General features: G+C 43.4%; 1 protein-coding gene across 1 annotated transcript in view; it reads right to left on the bottom strand.

Annotated features, from left to right (window-relative positions):
• BARX2 (BARX homeobox 2) overlaps positions 1–27725 on the bottom strand; it is a 77834-nt gene that overhangs the window by 11311 nt on the left and 38798 nt on the right. The window contains exon 2 of the mRNA XM_040483531.1: positions 4171–4471. Coding sequence (XP_040339465.1) covers positions 4171–4471 — 301 coding nt within the window. The remainder of the gene's footprint in view (positions 1–4170; positions 4472–27725) is intronic.

Here is a 27725-nt window from a genome sequence, read left to right as displayed (position 1 = left end):
AGGTGAGCCTCCCCACACCCATGACACCTCCCATGGATTATCTGCTCTGTACCTTCCCAACTGTCAGCCCTCACCGAGGTGGCTCCACATTCTCAAGTGTTCTCTAACTGTTTCACATGAATAATTTGTGCCTCCCTGACTCAACTGCAAGGGCAGAGTCCACAAATGTGCCTATCACATTCTAAAGCCAGACCAAGGACTCAAAAATACCTTCTGATGTATTGATTCATTCCTGCTCAAAAATACCTTCTGATGGATTAATTCATTCCTTGTAGCTGCCCTAAACTGTTATAATGGTAGACTCCAAATGAAATTAAATCAGTAGCCCCTCCTGTTTCCCATTCTGCTTTTAACCACGGTTCTGCATTTCTCTGTAGCCTTCTGAAAAGTCCTGAATGTCAAAGCCATTCCTGGGAGGTGTGAGGTTGGAGCTACTTCTGACAACAGAGCAACTATTTCTTGAGTACCCAGGCCCCCGTGCTAAGCCCCTGACATATGCTGTCTTATTTCTTTCATTCACAGTGCTGTGAAGTAGGTATAATTATTCCCCATCTTATGGATGAGAGATTTGAAGCTTGGAGAGACTAGAATCTCTTGTTAACCATGGCTAAATCCTGTCTGCTACCTGCTTTTGTAAATAAAGTTTTGTTACGTACTGTCCGTGGCGGCTTTCATGCTACAGCCTGAGAGTTGAATGGTGGAGACAAAGACTATATGGCCCACAAAACCGAAAATATTTTCTCGCTGACCCTGTACAAGAAAAACTTTGCTGACCCTTGGTAGATGATCCTAGAGTGAGAAGTGGAGCCAGAATTCAAACTTGCTTATGTCTGTCTTCTAGTCCTCCTCCTGTATAGGGGCTCCCCTCCACCCACCATATTTTTGTACAAGTTAGATCTGTCAAAGGGAAGTCCTCGCTCAAGCTTTTGTGGAGAAGAATGCAGGGGTGGGTGCCACATCATAAGGTGTAGCAAACAACCCAATTGGAGCATATTAAATGTGAAAAAGAACCAGGCTTCCAAACCCAGTCCTCAAGATTACAACTACTTTGTTGACCTACTTTGTTAAGAACCCCAGGTCTACCTGAGCATCAACTGGTTGGACCACCTCCTTGAGCCAACCCTAGCTGTCTCCCTGTGGCTCCAACCTGGGTCACTGCAGAAGTATGGACAGCTAGAGCATTAATTTGGGATGAGCACCCTTGATATAATGAGCAGGGGTCACCACTTTCAAGGGTCCCAGGATCCTGAGGATTACAATTCTGAGGTTTCTAAGGATCATAATTTGTGGATCTAAGGTCCCTTATCTCACACAAACCTTCAGAGCCAAGAACCTGAGCCTTAGGGACTCCCAGGTGTGAGTTCTCAGCTCCAACTATCTTCCCCGTGAGAGTGATGAGCAACATATCACCATCAGGAAGGCCAATGGGTATCGGCAATGAAGGTTCCAGGTGCTAATTCCTGGTACTGCCGGGTGCACTGCCCAGCCCCCCTGCTCCGACTAGAGTGCACAATTTAAACCTCCAATACTAAACACAGTCTTTCTCTGAGGAACTTCAGAACCTGTCTTAAATCTGCATTCATGTATGTCTGGCCGTCCCAGGAAAAGGGCTCCTGGAAGCTAACAGTTTTATTGAAAGTGATCAACAGACTGAAGCTAATAAAGCCCCGGTGCCAACAGCACTTAGGTCTCCCCCCCGCTAACGGAGAGCTGTTTCCCAGGCAGTCATTCATGAAGAACCAAGGACCCAGGGGGCCATGCCACAGGCTTCTGGTCTCCCAGGCTCCCACCGCGCCTTCCAGCCCGGTTCACCTGAGGCCATCAGGTGCATTAGTCAATGGAAGGCTCAGTTCGCAGCTCTGTGCGTTGTGTTAGCACATGGCGTTAGCTCACTTGGGAAAAATGCACCCCTGACTCACTCTGGCTACAGAAACAGCTTCACTGTCATCAGCTTTCTCTCATTACCTGCCACCGTTACAAATTCTCACTTCCCTGCATATTCGCTTAAATGGGGTCACCTAGGAAACTGGAGAAACAAACAAAGGGGAAGAGGGAGAAAGCTGTGGGAGGAGGGAGTGCTCATGGCCCTGGTCACGTACATAGGGAGGTGAGGAACACGGGAGAGGGCGGGTTAAGGCGGCAGCTTCCATGCCAACCAGATGGTGTCCTTCTCCCCAGGCAAGTGAATCAATCCTACGTAGGTCACCTGAGAGGTGCCTGGGCAGGTATCCGGAAGTCCCAGGAGCTTTATTAGGAACTAACATTTCTGTTAACGAATCCTCTGGCTTCTAGAACATAAGCCTAAAGTTTTACCCTGTTGAAGCCCTTCTGGTAAACCGCTACACAAGTGGTACATAATGCGCCCACCTCACCTGGTTGCCCACATCCCCGAGGCTCTCCATCACATGCCGGGGGTACCGAAATTGCTGCTGATGCCTAGAGATCCCTTCTGTTAATCCCCCGTTCACAGCCACGTCTCCACTGTCCACCCAAAGGCTCCTCAGATGCTCAAGTTCAAACAGAACTCACTCTTTCCCCACCGAACCCAGTCTGTCCTCTGCCTTGCACACCTGCAGTTACGGTGGCCCGATCCTGGAAGCGCAGAGTTCCCACTCTCTCCTCTCTTCTTCATGCCAGTGTCAGTTCTGTCCATTCCACCTTCAAAACTGTTCTCCAATCTCTTCTCCCCTCTGTGTTCCCACTGTCACCACCTTAACTCGGGTGTTCAGTGACTATCCCCGGACTCCCATTCTCCTGCTCCATCGCTTCCCTCTCAAATCAATCACTTACGGTGCCACCAAAGTGAGGAGTCTAAAATGTCATTTGCAGTGCTTGGTGGCTGCTGATGGACAGCCTAGACAAAGTCTGCATTCTTGGGCCAGGCCCACGAGCCTTCCCATCCCCACGGCCTCATCTCTGGCCACGCCCACACATGCACCTTCATCTGGAGATGTCCCTACCACTTGCATTTCCCTCAACAGGGAGACGTGCCTCTCTGCCTCTCAGTGCCATTCCCTCTGGAATCAAAGCTCTTCGTAAATGCTGCCTCCTCTGAGAAACCTTCCCGGTCCCCACCCGACACACTCAGCAATATCTCTGTGCTCCTCCAGCCCTTGGTAACACACCGGCACCAGTACCCACGCACTGTGTTGTAGTCATTTGTCATTTCCTTCCCCTCGATCCGGACTTTCTAGACTCCTAACCCCTGCCACAGTGCCCGGCATACGGCAAACCCCTGACGGGTGCCCGATTAATTGAATGTGTGCCCTTTGGTCAGTGGTTTATAGACTCCTCTCTCACTTAAATTTGTATCAAACAGCTACCAATAGCTTAAGAGATGCATTGGGGTTTCCCTCCCTTTCTCTTTGCTAGGACTAAGGGCCAAACCTAGCACGGACCAGGAAGTGAGCAGAAAGGGCCTGGAAAATCCTCCCCCAAAATAGATCGCTCATTAGCTCAGCCACTTCCACATCTCCAGAGTGAGTCTGAAGAAACAAGACAAGACATACATTCTTGCACAGTCTGCAGTTTAGATACTAAATTAAAGAAATAAGGTGAGAATCTGAGTAAAGCAGGGGTCATAGCTCAATGATCTGGATCTCAAAAGGGTTTAAAGAAGGGCCTCCCATCCAAGTCCTCCTCCTCTCAGCCACGTGGTTCTGACTTAGTATTCCTCACATGTATCAGGACATCTAACAGCTCCTCAACCGAATTAATCCAAGCCTTTCCATGCAAGAGCCAGGCCAGCACACTGAGCCAGCTGGGAGTCGCGGCGTAGGGAGAAGCCCCAGAAGGTCCCGGGTCCCAATTCCACATCTAGCCCCACTGCACCTGAGCCTGCATGTAAAGTGGCTTTTCAAAACCAAACCCGTCTTCCAGCTCAGAACCTGGGCAACCATTTCCTAAACATGACCTTGCTTATTATACTTGAGCAGTTAAGCTAAATACAGCAAGGAGCATAAATTCAGCAACACACAGGCTTCCGGGGCTTAAGTGTGAGGAGTGCACGTGGGCTGGGTTCTGTTGAACGAGCGGGAACTACAGAAGCCAAGGGCGAGACTCCTGCCGTGGTGTGGAACCTCTCTAAAACAGTCTTTGTGGCCATCCATCCCCCACACATAGCCAAAGGGGTCTTCTTCCCTGCGGACAGTCCTCTCCCTGGTTTCTCACCTGTCTGGGGTGGACAAGTACTTCTGCTTCTGGAATTTCTTCTCCAGGCCCATGAGCTGCAGCTCAGTGAAGATAGTGCGACTCCGACGGGGCTTCTTCTGCCGGGGCGTGGGCTGCTCCGTCTCTGACTCGCTGCTGCCTAGAGCCTCGCCCCCCGGGACCTCAGCAGAGGTGGCCTCAGAGGCCGGGTGGCAGGACAATGCCTGGGCAGCTCCCGGGGTGGCAGGGACCAGGTGGGAGATGACCGCGGGCTGTCGGGTGATCACTGAGAGGAGAGGGTATGCCCGGAGGGAAGCAGGGCCTGGAAGACAAACAGGGAAGCAGGTCACAAGAGGAGCCAGCGGGGGAAGGAAGCCAGAGGCCCCCGGAGGACCACTTGCAGAGACCTGACTGGTGGGGCCTCTGGATCACGAGGAGGTATAATGGAAGAAGGGGAAGCAGCAGCAACTCATGACCTAGAACTGCTGGGTGGGTGGGTGAGCTGTGCTCAGCCTGAGGTATGAGAGGTCCCCACGGCCAGGAAGAGGGTCCTGCAATTCCTCTGGTGTTAAGTGGACGTTTCCCCTCTCTCTTTTTTCTTTTTAAAGTTTATTTATTTATTTTAAGGGGGAGGAGAGGGACAGAGAGGAAGAGAGAGAGGGAGAGAACCCCAAGCAGGCTCTGCACTGTCAGCACAGTGCCCGACACAGGACTTGATCCCATGAACTGTGAGATCGTGACCTGAGCCCAAATCTAGAGTCAGATACGTAACTGACCAAGCCACCCAGGAGCACCCGCCATCTTTTTTAAACCTCTGAATTCTGGTTTCAGAACTATGGGTCAATAATCTGAGCAGATGAAAAGTAGTTGTCAGAAAAAGCTAGAAACACACACTTGAGAATACAAATAGGTTTGTAATATACAAACTGCCTGAGAATCACCTCTGGTCTTTGTAAAAATACATAGTTGAAACTGTGCATTCCTCCTGAGAGGTCTTTAGACGTTGAATCATAACATTTTTCAGAGCTGGAAGGATGCTTAACAATTATTTCATCCAGGGGCTCCTGGGTGGCTCAGTCGGCTCAACGTCAACTCTTGGTTTTCAGCTCAGGTCATGATCTCACAGTTTCGTGGGTCTGAGTCCCGCTTAGGGCTCTGTGTGTTGCCACTGCAGAGCCTGTTTGGGATTCTCTCTCTCTCCTCTCTCTCTCTGCCCCTCCCCCACTGTCTCTCTCAAAATAAAGAAATAAACTTTAAAAAGAAAACGAGTATTTCATTCAACTTCTTCATTTCAGAGACAAGGCTGAGTGAAAGGCTAAGTGACATGCCTAACATCACAGAGATTAGAGCTTTGAGCAAGAAGGCCCAGGAGTCAAACCAAGTTCTTCTGGCTTGAAGTCCACGCTTATCACATCATGAACCACATGCATACATCATTTAGGGAAGGGGGACAAACAGAAAGATTTTAATTCACATGGAAACTCGGATCCATTACGGCCGGCTGCCTACAGCACTGTGCTGAGAACGACTGCCAGGCTGGGTCAGAGCTTGGCTGAGAAAAGAGAGCTGACGTTGAGTGATGACGTCTGCCGAAATGCCGTGGGCATCTGCGGGGGCGTAAGGTGGTATATATGCTAGCCATGTGCCACTCCTGCCTTAGGAATTTCAAGGCAGAAGTACTTTTCTGTCCAAGAATCTTACGTCTTTAAAGTTCAAGTAAAAGAGCTCTTCCTTTTCATTATTCAATAGGATTATGTTTCAAATCTCATGATCATTACCTATATGTCATTTTATCTTTCTGGGCCTCAGTCTTGCCATCCACATAGTGAGTAAAAGTAGATAATTTCAAAGAATTCTTCAAATTCTAACCTACTGATGCCAGTAAAATACCTCTCATCCCAAGCCCATTTTGATATCTGATGAATACAGAGGAGACATAGGGACTGCCCTTGGGGACTCGGCCTGGCCCTGACAACTCATTACGAAGGCAAAGGCAGGCATGTGAGCCACGCAACATTCATGCTAGTTCTGGGTTAAAACGAACCAATTTCAAAGAAACATTCAGGGGCTGCTTGTGTTCTGTCTCCCTCCTCTGGGTTGGCTTTTCTCTTCTTATTCATTCCCATGCTTCTGTTTTGGACTTCAGTCACAGTTATTAAAGCAGATAACTTCTCTTGTTCTTCTAGAAAGGCCCAGTACAAACCACAAAGTTGTTAAATAATAAATCACCAACGGCTATGACTTCCATGAACTCTCCAGCCAATGCTAACACTTGAGGTTTTGTGTTGTGGATTCTTTTTGAGGAAAAAAAAAAACATCTGGGAATGAATTATAGCAAGAAAATAAGGACACCTGGGCCTCTGGTTTTGGATCTCCCAGTATACATTATGAAATGTCACTTCTTGAAAAAAAATTATCTGAAAGCTTCCTTACTGGCATGAGGTATTTCTCATCTCAAATCACTTTATTCCTTTAATTTGGACATTTCTTTTAAAAGGAACAGTCTTTATTAAACAGGCTAACTTATACTCTAGATACTCTGGAGCTTACCAGCATGGCAACTGCCTAGTTACCTACCTGTCAGTAATGCTTTTATCACCTGAGTTTCCGCTTTCTCTGGTGAAGAGAGTTAAACTTTTTTCCTTAACATTAAAAAATATTTTGGAAGTGTGGTAATATCTAGTGTTGGCAAGGATATGGGGAAATGGGCACTCATATATTGTTGGTGATATACCAGTATAGTCTTTTAGAAGGACAAACTGGGGTGCCTGGGTGGCTCAGTTGGTTAAGTGTCTGACTCTTGATTGCGGCTCAGGTCATGATCCCAGGGTTATAGAATCGAGTCCTATGTCGGGCTCCACAATGGGCATGGAACCTGCCTAAGATTCTCTCCCTCTCTCCCTCTCTCCCTCTCCCCTGCTCTCTCTCTCTAAAAAAAAATTTTAATAAAAGGACAAACTAAGCAGTGCCTCTCAAGTTACTGACCAGGCAATTCTATAATGAGGCCAATTTGCCCATAAGCACAAAGATTTATGTACAAGCGTATTCACTGCAGCCTTGTTTATAATAGTGAAAAAAGGAAACAACTCACGTATCAACAGGAAAATGATTAGCGGTACATCTACAGTATGGACTATGATGTAACCACTAAACAGAGCTATATAAACAAATAGACAGATAGATACATTGATTGATAGGTTACATGGAAAGATGGATAAAGTGAAAAAATTCTGAAATATATTATTGAGAGAAAATAAAGGTATGGAACAATCTGCATTCTATTAAAAAATCCAGATGTGTATCTGTATTTAAAAATGCATTTTTTTAAGCCTAAGAAGTTAGTCGTCAAGTTATTAACAGTAATTACCTCTACAGAAGGAGTGGGAGTGGAACATAGCGCACAGTGGTCTCTACGTATTAATCTAATCCTGGATTCAATCCTGCCATAAATGGTTACTGAGCAACTACTATGGGCTGTACTCTGTTCTAGAGGTTGGGGATAGCAGTGAATTACATAAAGTCCCACCTTTAGGAAGCTTACATTTCAGTCAGGGAGGTAGACAGAAAACAAATAAATATATAATGCTAAAGGAACACCTGGGTGGCATCAGTCTCTTGGTTTCAGCTCAGGTCATGATCTCACAGTTCATGGGTTTGAGCCCCACATCGGGCTCTGTGCTGATGGTGCAAAGCCTGCTTGGGATCCTCTCCCTTTGTCTCTGCCCCTCCCCTGCTCTCTCTGTCTCTCTCAAATTAAATAAGTAAAAAAAAAAATTTTTAATTAAAAAAATATATATCCACTATATATATACATACATACATACATACAGATATGCATACATATAATGCTAAGTAGTGATAAATTCTGTGAAGAAAAACACAGCAGATTATGAAGATGGGGCAGGTGAGGAGGAGGCAGATACATCCGAGAGGGGAGGCAAGGCAAGAAGAGGTGACAGTTTTGGCAGACAGGTGAGTCAGGGGAGAGGAGAATCTTGAGAAGAGCACCGGGGCACAGAACCAGCTTGAGCAAAGCCCTAAAGTGGGAATGGTCTGTGTTCAAAGTCAAGCAAAAAAGGCAGAGTGAGTAAAGCGGGGGGGCCGGAGTCGCAGGAGATAAAAATTTGGAGAAATATGCTGCAGTCAGATCACATAAGGTCTTCAAGCCCAGGCCAAACAGTTAGGATTTTCTTCAGAATGAGATAAAAATATTGGTGAGATCCGAGCTGGAGAAGGACATGATGTGATCTGTGTCCTGAAGATCCCTATGGCTGCCATGTCGGGGACTGAATGTAGGGGTGGAGGGGAAGCAAAGGAGTAAGCCAGGAGGCCAGGCCACATTCCAGACCAGAGACCACAGTGGCATGGGCCAGAGAGGTAGCAGCTGTGGTTGTGAGAGGTGGTCAATTCCGCGTGTGCCTTACAGTTAGGGGCAGAAGAGCCTGTGGAAGGGCGGATGCCATGTCTGAGCTACAGAGAGTTGCCATGACACATCTGGGTGTCTGGCCTTAGCACCCAGAGGAACAATGGTGCCATTTACTAAGAAAGGAAAGACTGGGTGAGGAGTAGAATTAGGTGGGGAAATGAAGATTTCAGTTTCAGACCAGATGCCATTATACACGGTAGATGTGCTGAAAAGGCAACTACATACACCAGTCGCAAGTTCAGGGAAGAGGTTAGGTTGGAGAATACAACCCTGACTCATGGCAGTATACGTGGCACTTAGAACCACAGGATTAAATGCCATCACCGAGAGAGTGAGTGGAATAAAGAAGTAAAGAGACCCAAGGATTGAGCCCTGGGATATGCCAACATCTGAGGTCATAAAAAGGATGAGAAGCCTGCCAAAGGAGCAAGGAAAGGAAACAGAAAGAGGAAACCACTGACCCCATAGTTGAAAATCTGTGTACAATATTATGACTCCCCCCAAATGGAATAGCCTACCGTTGATCAGAAGCCTTACTGATAAACAGCTGATTAATACATATCTTGTACATTACACTATACACGCACGCACGTGCGTGCGCGCGCGCGCACACACACACACCCCCATACTTATAATAAAGTAAACTAGGGAAACACGTTAAGAAAACAATAAGAAAAAGAAGATACATTTACCATACTGTACTGCATTTGTTGAAAAAAATCTGCATAGAAGTGTACCCATGTGGTTCAAACCTGTACTATTCAAGGGTCAACTGTATTTACATTCTACTATAAGCATGTATTACTTCTGTAATTTAAAAACAAAACTTTCAGTTTTGTTCTCATTGGAAAGTTTTAATATATGTTCAATTTGTCAAAAAAAGAATTTTCATGTATTGGTGCTCATACCCATAAATCATTAAAACTTCTCAAGAGCTAGGCAAACAATAACCAACTAGAAACTCCAGCAATAGAGTATAAAGTATTTCTGGTTTTATGATACTGATAGTAAAGCAAATATTATGGTATTCTGAGCAAAGGGGACTCTCTCTTAGCCACCTCTGAGCCAATGGGTCTATGGAATTTTCTCTCTTCATGATAGAAGATGTTTCAGTTCTCATGCTAGATAGAATCATATTCTTTCTTTTAAAATAAAAACTATTTAGTGTGGAGAAGTAATAGTCTTTAACAAGTGGTCCTGGGACAATTAGATATCTATATGCCAAAAAAAATGTTAACCTAGAACTCATAACTTATTTAAAAAATCAACTGAAAATGGATTATAGATCCAAAAGTTAACACTGTCTTATAAAACTTTTAAAAGAAAACATAGGAGAAAAATCTTTGTGACTTTGGGTTGGGCAAGGGAATTCTTAGCTATGGCACCCAAAGCATGACACATTAAATAAAAAGGCAAAAAATTGGTTTCCATCAAAATTAACAACTTTTATTTGGCAAAAGATAATAGTAAGAAAATGGAAATATAAGCTATAGACTGGGAGAAAAATACTTGCAAATCACCGGACAGGGTGTATCCAGAATATATATTTTAAAAAACTCTCAAAGTTCAACAACTTAAAAAAAATCACCCAATAAAAAAAATGAACAAAGGTTTTGGACCCTTCACCAAAGTGGATACACAGACAGCATGTAAGTACATGAAAAGATGACTAGTCATTAAGGAAATGCATATTAAAACAACAATAAGATACTACTACATATCTGTTAGGATGGTCTAAATATTTTTATAAACTGACAATATCAAGTGCTGACAAGGATGTGGAGCAACTGGAACTCTCTCTCATACACTGCTGATGAGATGCAGAATGATACAGCATCTTTGAAAAGCGTTTTGGCATCTTCTTATACAGTTAAACTGATAGTTACCATATAACCCAGTAATCCCACCTCTTTTAGGTACTGACCCAAGTGAAAATATAAAAACCTGTATGCAAATGTTTATAGTGGCATTATTAGTAATTACTTACCAAAAATTGGAAATAATCCAAATATCCCTCAACTGGAATGGATAAACAAACTGTGATACATACATAAAGTGGAATAATGGAATACTATTCAGGAATAAAAAGTGAACAATAAATTATTTGATACAAGCAGCACCGTGGATGAATCTCAAATGCAATATCCCAAGTGAAAGAAGCCAGACTCAAAAGCTGTGGAATTTGCTTTACATGACATTCTGGAGAATGCAGAACTAGAGATGGAGAAGACATCTAGAAATCGGTGGTTTTCAGAGATTAAGGGTGAGGGAAGAATTTGACTATAAAGGGGTAACACAAAATAATTGGGGGTGAAGGGATGAAGTGACAGGGCTAGGTTTATTATTATTATTATTAGTGAAGTGTAGTTGACATACAGTTGTTTCAGGTATACAACACAGTGCTTGGACCACTCTATACCTTACACTACACTTTACTTCTGGTGATGGGACTGTTTTGTATCTTGATTGCCACATTTGTCAAAACTCATAACCATACACTAAAACAGTGAATGTTTGCTGAATATAAATTAAAAATAAAATTTAAAGCCCCCAAAACAGTCAATAAATATTTTAGGTACTGTTTTGTTTTTTTAGGGTTAAATTTTTTTTTTTATTTCAGTATAGTTGACACACAATGTTACATTAGTTTCAGGTGTACAGGTGTACGACATAGTGATCGGCCAAGTTTATACATTGTGCTGTGCTCATCACAAGTGTAGCTATTATCTGTCACCATACATACTACAATTCCACTGACTATATTCCTTATACTGTGCCTTTTATTCCCATGACTTATTTATTCTGTAACTGGAAGCCTGTATCTCCCACTCCCATTCACCCATTTTGCCCATCCCCCCACACCCCTCCCCTCTGTCAACCAAAGGTTTGTTCTCCATACTTACAGGTCTGATTTTACTTTTTGTTTGTTTCTTCATTTGTTTAGTTTTTTTTTAGATTCAACCTATAAGTGAAATTACATGGTATTTGTCTTTCTCTTTCTGACTTATTTCACTTAGCATAATACACTCTAGGTCCATCCATGTTGTCTCAAATGGTAAGATCTCACCTTGCCATTAAAGCTGAGTAATACTCCAGTGTGTGTGTGTGTGTGTGTGTGTGTGTGTGTGTGTGTGTGAACACATCTTCTTTCAGCAGGGAAATGCTAGAATCAAAAAGTCAAGAAATAAAAAATATTGGCAAGGATGTAGAGAAAAAGGAGCCCCCATGCACTGTTGATGTAGAAAACAGCATGGAGGCTCCTCAAAAATTAAAAATAGAACTACCCTATTATGCAATAATTCCACTACTAGGTATTTTTACCCAAAGCAAATGAAAATGCTATTTCATTTTTATTATAAAAGTAACACAATCTGTTACAAAAGAAATTCAAAACAAATCAGAAATATATAAAGTACAAGTCTCCTCTCATTACTATGAAACCTAAAACTTAGAGAGAAACTTCCATAACTATTCCTATGTATATAGCATAAACATACAGATAGATGCTCCAAATCTAGTAATACCTAGGCTCATCTATTGAGACATGTAGTTACAAAGTGTTTATTTTGTGAAATATAAATATATCACTTAATTTTTTTCTAAATGGGTAGCCAACAATGTCAACGCCATATACTGACCAGTCCAGTGACTTAAAATGCCAGCTTTAAGACACACTAAGTTCCCAAAGAAATGAAATTGGGAATTTTGGTCACCAGAATCCTGAGAATCTCCTGCTGCCCAGAAAAGCAGCACTACCCTTCCCAAGGGCTGCCCTCTGGGGAGGTGGTCACAAACAGAGAACACAACTGTGGTAGAATTACATGAAGGCAGTATGGGGAGGTGGCGGGGCGGAGAGGCAGGAAATCAGAGAGATGGGTAAATTTCTAGAGGCTGCCATGAGTCTGCAACTTTGGAGAGAGCAAACGCTATTTAGAGAAGATTTCTGAAAAACAGGGTATACACTGTGTATAATCCATGAATATACCTATTGAGAAAAACTAAAGATCTTCATGTTCAACGCTTCTGTGGTCAGATTTCCATTGTCTCTGAATGTAATTCTGTACATACACTGGGCCATATGTGGTCCTAAAAACAGGTTGTATTATGTACACATGTGTCTGTTTCTGGACTCTTCCAACCTATCGAACTAATCTATGAGCCAACCACTCCACTTTAATTATCATAGTTTTTTAAGGGAGTTTTGTTATCTGGCAGAACAAGTCTTTATTCTTTTAACAAAATTTTCTTTTTCCCACTGAATTTTAGCATCCCACTAAAAATTTGGTTCAAATTACACTAACCTTATAGATTAATTTAGGGAAAAACTGTTCTTTGGGTGACCCTATCCTCTGGCAGGTTGATGGCTTTTTAGGGGTACCTGCGTGGCTCAGTCAGTTAAGCATCCATCTGTTGATATCGGCTCAGGTTGTGACCCTGCAGTCGTGAGGTCAAGCCCCACATCAGGCTCTGTACTAAGCCCGGAGCCTGTTTAAGATGTTCTCTCTCTCCCTCAGCCCCTCTCCCCTACTCGTGCTCTCTGGTCTCTCAAAATAAATAAACACTTAAAAATGGCTTTTAGAGGAACGCTCATACACTGTTGATGGGAATGTAAATTGGGACAGTCACTGTGGAAAATAGTATGGAGGTTCCTCAAAAAATTAAAAATAGAAATACATATGATCTAGTAATTCTACTATTGGGCATTTACCCAAAGAAAATAAAAACATCAATTCAAAAAGATATACGCATCCCTATGTTTACTTAGCAGTATTTATACTAGCCGAGATATAGAAACAACCTAGATGTCCATCAATAGACAATGGATGAATGGATAAGGAAGATGTGGTGTGTGTGGGTGCATGTGTTCATATTACATACATAATGGAATATTATGCAGCCACAAAAAGGATGAGATCGTGCCATTTGAGACAACATGGGTGGATGGAGAGGGGATTATGCTAAGTGAAATAAATCAGACTGAGAAAAACACATACCGTGTGATTTCACTCATGCATAAAATCTAAAAAAAAAATAAGCAAAAAGCAGAATCAGACCTATTAATGCAGAGAACAAACTGATGATGGCCAGAGGGGAGGGGGTGGGGGATAGACAAAATGGGTGAAGGGGAGGGGGAGATAAAGGCTTTCAGTTAGGGAACGAATAGGTCACGGGAATAAAATGCACAACATAAGGAATATGCTCAATGATACTGTAATAGTGTGTACAGGGACATATGGCAGCTATACTTGTGGTGAGCACAGCTTAATGTATGAACTTGTCACATCACTATGATGTACACCTGACACTAATTGGGAATTAATGTAATTTGGTTCCAAAAGACTTAAATCCAACAACAAAAACACCTTCGTTAAACACAAAACAAACAGGGGCGCCTGGCTGGCTCGGTCAGTAGAGTGTGTAACTGTTGATCCTTGGGGTCATGAGTTCAAGCCTCATGTTGGGCACAGAGCTTACCTAAAAAATAAAACACACACACAAAAAAAAAAAAACCAAAAAAAAACTTCCAGTGAAAGACAGTGACCTAAGGCAACATCCTTCACCAAAGCCTATAGCTGCAGGAATCCTGACCCGAGGTTCTAATGCAAGTTCAGCAAGAAAGCTGCACTCTATTCACCGGCTGAGAGCACCTTATGTTGTTGGAGGTGCACAGACAAGGCCACTGTGATGATGATAAATGTTCGGGGGTTTCAGCATGACCACCCTTGTAAATAATATAATTGCAGTGAGGCACTGTGCTGAGTTTTTGGTACTTGGGAAGCACAAACTCAGATGCAACGGAAGTCAGGGTGGGTAATGTGTGTGCTCCAGAGCATGGAGTCTCCTGAAAGGCAAACCAACAGGGAGCAGAAAAGTGAGACACAACGTACTTGAGCCACAGCTGTTTGCTGTCTCTTCTTGTTTTAATATATGACCCGATTTCCAACAAAACACCACTGGCCCCAAGCTTTAATTTCACAAAGCACTTGCAACTCCCATTTCATATTCCCACAAAACTACTGTGGGATCATCGGCCCTATTTTTACATTTTGGCTAAAAATCAGATTTAGGTTTTAAAAATAGCAAGGAAACATTTAAAATTAACACACACGTTAGGGGGCACTGCGGTTACTGAGAAGTCAGATGATGTAGAATGCTATGTATTAAGTATGTCTTTCCCTTTCCCTGAGAATTATCACTATGTGAAAATGTTGACTGAAGACAGCTGCCTTGCTATGCTGGACCATTTACATACACTTGTGAAATTCAAGCACGTTATCTGCTACCGAGAGAGTAATGACTAATAAAGCAAAGACACTGTTTAAACAAACACATTTTTAGTTGACAAAAGGGGTGTAAACATGACCACAACGAATGCATTTTCTAATAGTTGTTTTCCTTCCAACAATCCCCCTAACCAATGTTTTGCAGGAGGATGGATATCACATAACTGTGTACAGTATACCTAGAAGTCATTCCCTGCCAAATGGTTGGCCACTTTTAGAATCTGTTTTTGGATTAGAAAATCTGAGTGCATTAGTGGTGGGTAGGACATGGGACATCCCAGGATTTGGGGGATGATACAGAATATTCAGCAGGCTAAACAGAACATTTTCTGTTGTGCTGATTCTGAAAACTGTAAACTCATGCACGTGAACACATCTGGGCCAGGCTGCTGACTCCAGGCACATCTCCTCAAAGGAAATCCCCTTCCATGGCAGAAGCCCGTCCCCTCCAACTACAGCTGTCCTTGAACTTGAGAGCAGAATCTCCAAAGAACAGTTTTTGTTCCTACTCATCTCCTGTGGGCTTCTCTCTTCCACGCTTCCAACATACCAGTCCCCAAATTGACTTTCCACACCCACGCTTCCGGTTGACACAGGCGAGGGCCAAAGGTCTGAGTGGATAAGAATCTCTAAGCTGCCTGCTTGACTGATTTATGTTCCAGGAATGTGTGACCTATATATCCGCTGAAAGCTTCCGAGGGTCGAAAGCAACACACACAAAGACAGGGTGCAGAAATACTCAGATAACCTGACAGCCTCAATGGGACAACTGGGTAGCTCTAGCTGAGCTTCCTGGGAAAAGTCATAAAATCACCCACATCAAATTATTCCCATAGGCTCACATTTCTACCAATTGGCAGGTAACCTGGGGTAGTGGAAAGACTAGGGTCTCTACCATTGACTTGTGGAGTGATCTTGAACAGGTTACCAACACTTTCTTAGTTTCAATTTCCCCTTCCATGAAGCAGGGCTAATAATAGTTCACCCATGTAGATTACTGTGAGGTTTAAACGCGTTACCATATGTGAAGTGCCCAGTGGGCATTTAATTGCTGTTCCCTCCTTTTCCTTTCCTACCTTCCCTGGAGTTGCCTGATGCTCTGTGAGTCAGCCAAATGAAAGCAGATAAATGTTCTTACCAAGAAAGCAGACTTCCCTGTGAACTACGGAAGTGGGTCTTCTCGTCATCTACAGTTTCACATAGCAAGACCGCAACTCCAGAATCTGCCAAATGGAGGTCTTCAACTGCCCTTACAGCTATGTAGAGAGATAGACAGCAGCAAGGGAGCAAAAGAAATCGGTGGGAGGGCTGACCTGGCTGGACATCCCCTAAACACTATCAAGACTCCAGAAATCATTACTCGGGCTTTGCAGATGTGTGTTAAAAAATTCACAGAACGCTTAAGGGGCCTAACGCACAACTCTTCCCAAGGTTAAGAAGGATGGGGTCAGAGATGGGAGACCCAAGATGGGCCAAAGTCAATCTCTAACAACTGCAGAGAAAGCAGATATGGGTGGTGGAAATGAATTTGGCTTCTCTTATGCTGAAAGAGGGCTAAAGAAAGGCTGGGCTGAGGGGAAGTGGTAACCAGACGTGAAAATTCAGTCGCTGTGTGTCTAGATGGATAATCTGTAAGCATGGGAAAGGGGGAGAGGGACGAAAGCAAATATAAAGATGCTCTGAGAGGCCTTTTCACTTTGTGACCCACCACGTTTCTGGCCAGCAAGAGCTAATGGCCAGATGCACCCCTTTACAGGTTATGGTTTTGTACGACTAAAGAAAAGAGAAAATGTTTTTTTAAGAGGCCAACTCAAAGGCTGACAAATATGGCTTAGCCATGAACTACTTCATTAAAAAGAAGGCGGTGGGGGGAGTGCTTTGATAGGTTAAGTATAAATGAATTAGAAACATATGGGATAAGGGGTGCCTGGGTGGCTCAGTCAATTAAGCATCCAACTCGGGCTCAGGTCGTGATCTCACCACTAGTGAGCTCGAGCCCCGTGTCGGGCTCTGTGCTGACAGCTCAGAGCCTGGAACCTGCTTCGGATTCTGTGTCTCCCTCTCTCTGTGCTCCTCCCCTGCTCAAGCTCTCACTCCCAGTCTCTCGCGCTCTCTCTCTCAAAAATAAAATAAACATTAAAAAAAGAAAGAAACATACAGGATAAATTTATTCCAAAATGTACATGAGACTGCCATGCTGTAGACTCTGGAATAAGCATCTAAATAAAAACTTAAGAAGGTTTGCAAAGGTTGGAAAATACAGGAAGCAGGGAGAAAACATTTGGGGGGCTTTAGAGAAATGTAGGAAATAGGGAAAACAAGCAGAGGCCATCACAGCAACCCTGGCAGGCTGATTGCATCATTCCATCTTTTCAGATTCTTGATTTTGCAAAGAGACAGGCTCAGTCTTATCACAGCCAACCTGCAATGTCATCAAAATTGCAGCCGCCCACAAAAACACTGGGCCACTCTGAGAGCTCAGTGAAATCAATAAAGCCGGTTGGGGCCGATAGGTTTAGGGACCTTCCCCTCCGGCCTAGAATGTCAGACTACCCAAATGTGGTCACCATCCACCCTCTAGCCTCCCCCACCCCCCGTTGCCTTCTGCCAAGGAACACACTGGAGACGGCATTGTCTTTCTCCCCCTGGCCATTCTGTTTTCTACATACACCCACACCTGCTTTCATCCATACCTCATAATCACTCACTGACGGAAAGCTTCCCAGAGCAGCTGTTGTTTAGTACAAAGACTGAATTAATCACTCCTACCTTCATGCGCCCACAGCATTTTGTTTGTGTCCTTATTCACCCTTACTTAATTCAAACCTTGGAGTAAGAATTAATTTGTTTACCCATCTATTTCTCACTAGATTGCAAACTTCTTTCGGACACAATCACAAGTGCATCTTCCTAGTGTTTAACTGCATGCCTTACTTGAACTGATTTCACCTGGAATCAGACAATCAGGGCTGGAGATGTGCTCTTGACACCTTTGGGCTCTAATGGCCTCGGTCAAACCGAATTCCCAAGCTTCTGTTTTCTCTTCCATAAAATGGCAATGATACTTCTCCACAGGCTTGCTGAAGGTTAACATTAGATAATGAGCAAGAAAAGAAATATTTTTTTTTTTATTTTTTTTATTTTTGGGACAGAGAGAGACAGAGCATGAACGGGGGAGGGGCAGAGAGAGAGGGAGACACAGAATCGGAAACAGGCTCCAGGCTCCGAGCCATCAGCCCAGAGCCTGACGCGGGGCTCGAACTCACGGACCGTGAGATTGTGACCTGGCTGAAGTCGGACGCTTAACCGACTGCGCCACCCAGGCGCCCCGAAAAGAAATATTTTTAAACAGTGAAGACCATACCAAAAAAGGCACTGATTTTTCCAAACACTCAAAAAGCACTAACGTTCCGTATTTTTGGAGATACTTCTATTGATGAGAAGTCCCAACACTGCTCCCTTGTGCTAATCTAATCCAACCCTTTGCTTCATACCTTGTGCTTTGCAATTTCTACCTAAGGTCCTGGAACCCCATGGATGCGGTCTACACAAAGCCAACCAGGAAGATCCCTCTTGTTCACTGTCACTATCATCAGTGAACTTGACCAAACAGCTATGCAGCTCTACACTAACTGCTAGAGACAGGAAGGGAAACGATTCCTCACCTCTGCCCTCAAGAAGCCAATTATCTCATTGCGAAAATGAGCCACTAAAATGAAAAGGAGACAAGAAAACAAAAGCATGCAGCAAATGCTGGGTGGGATAAAAACCCTAGGAATTCAGGACAGATGGCTGTGTTCTACAGCGTACAGAGCTGATTCGGGAAAGAGGAAGGGCTGGGTTATGGGGAGAAAGGAAGGAACGGATTCCAGAGGCGCCATCAAGGAAAAACCAATAGGATCTGGAAAACTACTAGCCTGGGGTGGGAGACAGGTGCGGACACACGGAAGGCACAGGAAGACTCAAAGACTCTAGTGGCCCCTGCCGGAACTGTGGCACGTCTGCTCTGGGAGAATGTCCTGGTAGGAAAGATAAGGCTTACAGAGGCTTATTTAGTTTGTGGTGACGATCAGACACCCAAGTGATGATACCTAATAGGCAGTGTTAGTCACAAACTGTACTCCCCAGAAGTGCCCGGAGGTGGGTATGGAGACTGTACAGAGAACCAGAATTGAAGGATGGAAAGTCAAATCCATCTCCCAAAAAGTAACACTTAAGAACAACAGAGGATCAAGGACAGGGCCCCGAGGTGTGTCTTTATCAATGGGGCTGGAAAAGGAAAAAGAAGTAATAAACAAGACAAACTTGCCTAAGAAACAAGCAGCACAATAGAAGTGCACAGGCTCCATGAAAACAGCCAAAGAGAATTGTAAGAATGACTAACTTTCAGTGAGTCTACTCACTAGGAAATCGTTTGACCTGGGGCGCCTGGGTGGTTCAGCTGGTTAAGCGTCCGACTCCCGATTTCAGCTCAGGTCATGATCTCGCTATTTATGAGTTTGAGCCCTGCATCAGGCTCTGCCCTGACAGCATAGAGCCTGCTTGGGATTCTCTACCTCTTTCTCCCTCTCTCTCTCAAAAAAAATAAATAAACATTTATTTTAAAAAATAATTGCCTTAAGTTCTAAAAATTTCCCCCCTTCTGACACATACAGACCTACCATCATAGTATATGAATCTCCACCAGGCAAGCTGGGAAAATGTATGTAACGCCAGGGCCCCAGGTGAAGTTTCTAGAAAAAGCCACAGGAGGATACTTTTCTGCAAGTGGCCCCACGAGTCCACAGGCAAGCTCCTGATTACCCAGAAGGAAAATCACCTTCCAGACTCAGTACCTATCTTATGCCAAAATGTAATTTTCTAAATTCAAGTTAATTTCCTCCTTCTCCCTATGCATTCTAATCCTGGCTTAAATATATTCTCCATAGCTTGCCTTTGGTTGCAAAGAATAGAAGCAAAGTGGGATAAAAGAGAATAAAATTCAATTCAATTTAACAAATTATGGAATACCTCGCGTAGACACTGTGCCAAGAACTGGGGATAAAACGGTACACAAGACAGACCAGGTCCTTGCCCAGCTTATGGTCTGGCCAGATGGCAGACACTTAAGAAAGAAGTAATGCAGGGTGCTATAAAGAACATTCAGCAAGAGGATTTAACCAAATATAGGCGGTCAGCCTGCTCCAAGAAGGCTGTCGTTTAAACGGAGATGTAAGGTTGAGATTAGCTGAGATTCTAATCCGAGACGAGAAATAGGTAAAAGGATGCAAATTCGCCAAACACTTATTGTAAAAGAAAAAACGAATTTTTTTAAGAAAAACAAAAAACACAGGATGAAAAGGCATTTGGGCCTTACCAGAGAATACCTAAAGAGATTTGAATGTGGAAACTGGTTCCACTGAGTAGGGCCAGTGGGAAGAGTTCCCTGCTGGAACAACAAGGCAAGTCTCTAAACCAGAGTGCTCTCAAGCCAACTGGGGTCTAGGAAGGCCCCCCAAATATAGTCAGGGGTCAGAATATTTCTCTTTGCCATAATGATCAGCATAATACAGGCATTTTCATCAGGATGTCTTGGGATCATGCAGTCATACCATTTCTGTGGTCAAGTCTCCTCCCCTTGATATCCCTTTGTTTGCTGATAAAGGAGTATCCTTAAAGGCTATACAGTGAATGAAGTCAGGAAACACAGAACTGTGTGACAGAAAGGACTCAAACTTTGGAGAGATGCACCCTATCAAAGAGAGGACAAAAGAGAAGCAGTGTATTTTGTAGAAGGATCTTGTTGGGTAGGATGGATGAGTTCCTCTCCCTTTCTCTTACTCAAGTCATTAAGAGCAAACAGTAATCAGAATATTATACAGCAGAACATCAATACTTACTCATGTGTGAGTCTTGTAGGCAGTAAAGGATAATAGTAATAAGGGATAATAGTAGGAATAAAAACAGTGAACGTGAATCATGTGGACCGTGGTTACCCAACTGGCCAACCAGGACCAAAGAGTTGTGCCGTACGGCAAGAAGGCCTTCCCCTTCCCTGCACGGAGTCAAGTCCTGCCTATTAAGATCCAACTCTACCCTCAACAAGGCCATTAAGCTTACTTCGTCTTCAGGGCACAATGAGGTCTTTCTCTGAATTGTCCTCATTTGTAAATGGAGGAGTTAGATGGTTTTTAAGGTCCCTTTTTGGTACCAAGATGCAATCATTTTATCAGCAGTTAATGATACTCAGAGGCAGTGTGTCTCTGGGTTTCTCAACCCGACTGTAAAGTCTTTGCCTTCTATCTCTACCTCCCATGTAGTACTTCCCTACTTTGCCAAGATACCAACTGAACAAGTATTAGCTGAATTAAACAAGTACGCTGAGAACAAGACTATTAATGCATGCAGGTAAACCTCTCCAGCACTACTAAATCTTCTCAGTTCACAAGGAAGCGGAGTGATCAACTGTGTAACTCATCTCCTATTTCCCACAGGTGATCCAGATTGCAACTACTACAGGCAGAAGACTATCTTTTCGTAAAATCTAACCATGTACAATGAAGACTTTGTGGCCACGTGATTTGTAGCTAATGACACACTGAATAACAGAACACAGGGATTACTTTTTCTAACCTAGTCTTTGATGTGTGAGGCAGATGGAATAAAACAAAGTCATACAGAAGGTCGAGGTCTGAACCAAGCCACACCCCTAGAGGTAAGGACAAATGTTCTGTTCATGTCACCGTATTGCCTTCCTAGACAACAGCTACCAAAATGCTGAGTACTGGTTGGCCTCAAACATGTCTTCCTTCATGTGTTCTGGTTTTTTTTTTTTTTTTTCCAATCATTAACTCTCTCACTCTGCAACCTAGTGTTACAAACCACTGTGATTTTAATAATCTGAGAGGACATGGTAAATACTACTTTGGAAATTTCTGGGCCTTTGCAATTTCCTTTTTTTTTTTTCCAGCTTTACTGAAACATGATTGTGAAATAAAAATTATATACGTATAAAGTGTGCAACATGATTTATGCACACATTGTGAAATCATTATCACAACCAAGCTAATAAACACAGCCATCACCTCACATAATTGCTTTTTGGTGTGTGGCAAGAACACACTTAGCAAATTTCAAGTATACATTATTTTTAACTGTAGTCATCACATGCTGTATATTAGGTACCCAAAACATATCCGTCTCATGAATGAAAGTCTGTCCTCTTTGACCAACATCTTCCCATTGCCCCCAACCACCAGCTCTCTGTAACTATTTCCTACTCTCTGTTTCTAGGAGTTCAACTTTTATAGACTACACATATGAGTGAGATCATGCAGTATTTCTCCTTCTGATTCTGACATATTTCACTCAGCATAATGTCCTCCAGGTTCACGCATGCTGTCACAAATGGTAGGATTTTCTTCTTTTTTAAGGCTGAATAATATTCCATTGTATGTGTACACCACATTTGCTTTATCCATTCACCTGTCAATAGACATCTGGGTTGTTTCCATGTTATTGCTACTGTGAATAATGATGCAATGAACATGACAGTGCAGATCTCTCTTTGAGATAATAACTTTATTTCCTTCAGATGTATACCCAGCTGTGAGACTGCTGGATCATATGGTAGTCCTATTTTTCATTTCTTGAGAAACCTCCATACTGTTTTCCACAGTGGCTGTAATCATGTGGCCTATTTTTAAGGAAGCTTGAGTGTATATATGTATGTATGTATGTATGTATGTATGTATGTATGTATGTATTCATTCATTCATTCATTCATTGAAAGAGGCCTCTATGCCCAACATGGGGCTTGAACTCAGAACCCCAAGGACAAGAGGTGCATACTCTACCAACTGAGCCAGCCAAGCACCCCAAGAAAGCTTGAGTGTTTTAGAGATTAACAGCTAATAATCTGACATGTTACAAAGCCAATTTGAAAGACTTTCCTTGGAAATTTCTCTTAAATTGGGCAAATACACGTTTAGGAAGAGAGGAGAAATGTAAAGGTAGACCTTTAATCTGTATATTTCAACTTGATGGCAACATTGGCACTGACTGGCTCACTAAGAAAAAAAAATAGTAACTCATCTTGTGTCAAGGGCCACAGGAAGGATCAATCTCTCTAAAATAATAGAGGGTCAACAAGCCACTAAATCAGTCTCATGCCTCTTAAATTTTACCCATGTCTAAAAGGCAATGGACAGAGGAGCCAAAAGGAAAGCTTACTGAGCACTGCTGTGGGCTAGATTTTGCATGTATCTACCTCTTAGTCCCAACAAAAGTCATCAATGACTTGGGCACATATCTGGAATCTGAATGGATATGTGTGATTCACGGCCATGTTCTTTTAATTATATCACACTATCTTCCAAAATTCTATTTTTTTTTTTTAATTTTTTTTTTTCAACATTTATTTATTTTTGGGACAGAGAGAGACAGAGCATGAACGGGGGAGGGGCAGAGAGAGAGGGAGACACAGAATCGGAAACAGGGTCCAGGCTCTGAGCCATCAGCCCAGAGCCCGACGCGGGGCTCGAACTCATGGACCGCGAGATCGTGACCTGGCTGAAGTCGGACGCCCAACCGACTGCGCCACCCAGGCGCCCCCAAAATTCTAAAATACAGTTTCCCAGGGATTTTCCTTTCTGGTATTCTAGGGGTCCAGGTAATCCATGTACATGCATACACAGTTAAAACCTTCTGCTTCTTCCAAGGGATACTAATGAGTTGTGCATTGGTGTTGGCTCATATTGCATAAGAATAGTCAATACTTTCTCAAGGGCCCCCTAATTTTCATGACATGGTGCCCCACTCCCAAAAGAAAAAGGCAAGCAAGGATATATTTTTGTTTCTTCTTCAATCGCATTAATTTTTTCCCAGTAGGAAGCAACATGTTTCAATGTATAAAATTTAAATCTACAGAAATACAGACACCAAAAAAAGTATATTCCCACGTACAGAAAAACCAGTGAAGTTCACAGATTTCTGAAATATAAAGGAGATCCTATTTGGAGAGGCTCTGTGTGGAAGAAAGATGGTACCATGGTTTTAGCCCGGGCCAGAAAAGAGAACAAATAGTTGTGTTTCCTGGGGAACAGCTTGGGTTGAAACAACATATGACATTCTGAAATCCATCTAACATAGCAATAATGACCCTATTACCAAGACCAAAGAAGTAAGCCAAGCCATACACTAGGGCAAAGAACTCAGATTTGTAGCCAGATGCCCAGGTATCGTCTCATTTTCCATGAGCTATTTCCCCATTGACCATGTGAGAAGTAGAGAGGCATTTTTCATAGAACTTGAAACCATTATCCCCAGAGATCTGTTTCAATATTGCTTTGGGTTCCACTTAATTAGTCAAATTTATTTTCTTTGCCGCTAACAAGTTAGCAAATGCTATAGAAAAGTAAGGAGAAAAACAAATGTTCCCTTTCCTCACTAGATTCTGAGTTCAGAATTTTAGGCTCAAAAATTATCATTCCAGGGGTGCCTGGATGTCTGTCTGTTGAGTGTCTGACTTCAGCTCAGGTCATGATCTCACACTTTGTGGGTTACAGCCCGAGTCGGGCTCTGTGCTGACAGCTCAGAGTCTGGAGCGTGCTTTGGATTCTGCATCTCCTGCTCTCTCCCTACTCCTCCCCCCTACTTGTGCATGCTCTCTCTCTCTCTCTCTCTCTCTCTCTCTCTCTCTCTCTCTCCCTCTCTCAAAAATAAACAAACATTAAAAAACTGTCATTCCATCAACAGAAAAAAAATAAGGTAAAAAAATTGCAGGGTAGAATTGTACCAAGAGTACATCAAAGCACAGTATTTTTTTTTTTTTTTGAGAGAGAGAGGGAGAGAGAGAACGTGAGCAAGGGGAGGGGCAGAGGGATAGGTAAAGACAGAATCTTAAGTAGGCTCCACACCCAGCATGGAACCTAACTTGGGGCTTGATCTCACGACTGTGCGATCATGACCAGAGACAAACATCAAGAGTCAGATGCTTAACCAACTGAGCAACCCTGGTGACCCAGGCACAGAATTTTATTTTATTTTTTTTATTTAAAAAAAAATTTTTTTTAACGTTTATTTATTTTTGAGACAGAGAGAGACACAGCATGAACGGTGGAGGGGCAGAGAGAGAGGGAAACACAGAATCGGAAGCAGGCTCCAGGCTCTGAGCCATCAGCCCAGAGCCCGACTCAGGGCTCAAACTCGCGGACCACGAGATCATGACCTGAGCTTAAGTCGGACGCTTAACCGACTGAGCCACCCAGGCGCCCCCAGGCACAGAATTTTAAAATAAGTATACATTTAAAATTTTAGGATCCCCTTAGCCTACTAAATAAGATGGATACCAGAACAAGGTCTTAAAATGTAATCAGAAAATGGAAAATTATGGAAATGCTAATGTAACAGTCGGTGCTTAATATGCACTATCATTATAAGCCGAAAGGGGCAATACAAATGTAGGCTCTTGTCATCATCTGACAGGGACCTCTGGGCTAGCACAGTCCTTCCCAGAATATCTCCCTTCTTGCTGTCAACATTACAGAACCCAATTCCCACACCAAGTTTAGCTAACAGCACAGACACAGGGTGACTCTGCAAAGGGCCTTCAGCCTTCCGATATCTGCAATGTGTATTCACCTCTGCTATTTAGATGCCGCATAGAAAAGAGGGTTTTTGACGAAGCAATGTTTGGGCCCCAAAAAGAGAGGAGCTTAAACATGCAATGTGTCCTGCAGGGTCACGCCCCCTTAATGGGGCATTAGCTCTCTTCCAGTGGCCCTCTCCATCCAGCTGCCCATTTAGGACCTTTCAGGCCAGACCCTGCCTTCCCTCTCCCATCACACAGCCTGAGAGCATGAGATGAGGGCCACTCCAGGGTCTTTCCTGTCCTGGGGGATGGGGCTGAGAGTGAGTCAGAACGTAGCAGTGTATCTCTCTGATCCAGCTGTGTCTACATCATTATCCCACAACTCAGCAAAGGACTGGTGGAAGGCGGGAGTGTTGTAATGTCTTTTACCATATAAATAGATCTATTGGATAGACAGACTCCTAGGACACTCCAAAAGCCTCCAAAAATAGCCTTGGGCAGCAGCCAAATTATGCCATACCAACATCTCAATGGAAGCCATCCACTCACAGAGGAGAGGAAGAACCACAGTTGATCTTTTACGTTTTTTAGGCCTATAATGAAGTTATTAGAGTCAGTTTCAAGCCGTCACTTTTCCAAGGCAGTAATTAAATATAAACTAGTGGTGACAACTTGTTAACCCGCCCACCTACCGATTAAGCCTCCTGGCTGGTCACAGTTCAAGGGGAAATTATCGGCCCCAACATACCAACTCCAAGTATAGGTGATGGACTCCACAATTTCAAGGATCTATAACAATCCTTAGTTTCACAATGCTTTGTGCATTATAGCCAAAGATAATCCATCAGAAACACTGAGTCAATTCGTTTCTCCTGAGCCATTTCTGAGAAAGTTTCTGTAGAAAGAGGATGTCCTGCCAAATGTCTCCATTCCCCAGCAGCGCTCCTCCCACTTCTCAACACACTAACCTTTGCTAGTCTTTCTTAACTGACATTCCCACCGCCACCCTAACCACACCCTACTCTCTCCACAACAACCACTGAACATCACCCATCTGCCAAGGCTGGGTAAACAATCGAGGACCAAGACACTGGCCTGGTTCCCAAACATGGAGCCACGAAGTGGCAGAATTCACAGAGTCGGAGTGAGGATTTAAAAAGCACATTCAGCTTTATCTCCTGTACCAACCCCTGGCCCTGAAGACCCCTGCAGACCACGGGAAAGCACACTAAAAAGCACATTCAGCCTTATCTCCTGTACCAACCCCTGGCCCTGAAGACCCCTGCAGACCACGGGAAAGCCTTGCAAGTGCCCATGTGGAGAACAGCCAGCCCATGGAATCCAATCCTTCCCATGAAAGAAAAGGATAAAGCAAGGGGCAGGAGATTCTTAGGAAGTCCACAACTCTGAAACTCGATGGGTCTTTCTGGACATGGACTCTGAAAAGCCTAACGAGGGGGCTAAAAGCCCAGGTGATGTCAGACCTCATACTAAAAAGTCTCCAGAAACAGTATCATTGGAGATACAGGGAAATCGGTGGGACGTTAAGCCACCCCCACACTTCAAAAACATCTATGGTCACCACTTTTCTTCAGGAGGAAGGGTATAAGGGACAACTGGGGTAAGAGGAGAGGAGTTTGTTAAACCAAGTCTTGATAAATGTCTAAACATATCTTATGCAATGAAGGATACGCTCATTCCTCAGCTTATGATGCTTTGAACAACTTAGCTACAAGAAGGAGTCAAAACTTTCCAGGATCCAATGGTCCATGATCTGGGAAATGGTTTGTAAACATTTGGGCTTTCTTGAGGAAAAGAGAGAGGTGCTGAAGGTGACGGTTGATGCATTTAATATACAAATTATAAAAAATGGGCTCAGTAGAGTGACCAGTATTGCTTATCTAAACCTCTGGACAGGTGGAGGAAGGAAAGCTTGCTGCCTGGAATAGTTATGTGAAAGACTTTCCCACGACATCCTACAGGTTTTGCTAAAATAATAAATAAATAATAATAAGGTGAACGGCTTTTCCTGATGCTTCTGGGTCTAAAAGGGGAAAAGAGCCATGAAGAGAACAACTGGCCAGCCTGGCCCCACACCATGAAGTCACGGGAAACATCAAAGAGCCTGTCTTAGTAGGCAACGGTAGCACACTTAAAACTCATCATCATCATCATTAATAGCATCAAAACATTTATTAAGAGCCTAATTACGGGGCCTATCATAGGGAGTGAACTCAGTGCACCAAAACCATGCTTGCTCATAAGGAGTATAAAGGGGTTGAGGTGGGAGGAATCA

Source organism: Herpailurus yagouaroundi, unplaced genomic scaffold (assembly GCF_014898765.1).
Source record: "Herpailurus yagouaroundi ecotype Mexico unplaced genomic scaffold, PumYag 161, whole genome shotgun sequence".
NCBI lineage: Eukaryota > Metazoa > Chordata > Mammalia > Carnivora > Felidae > Herpailurus > Herpailurus yagouaroundi.
This window is presented reverse-complemented; position numbering and strand designations above follow the sequence as displayed.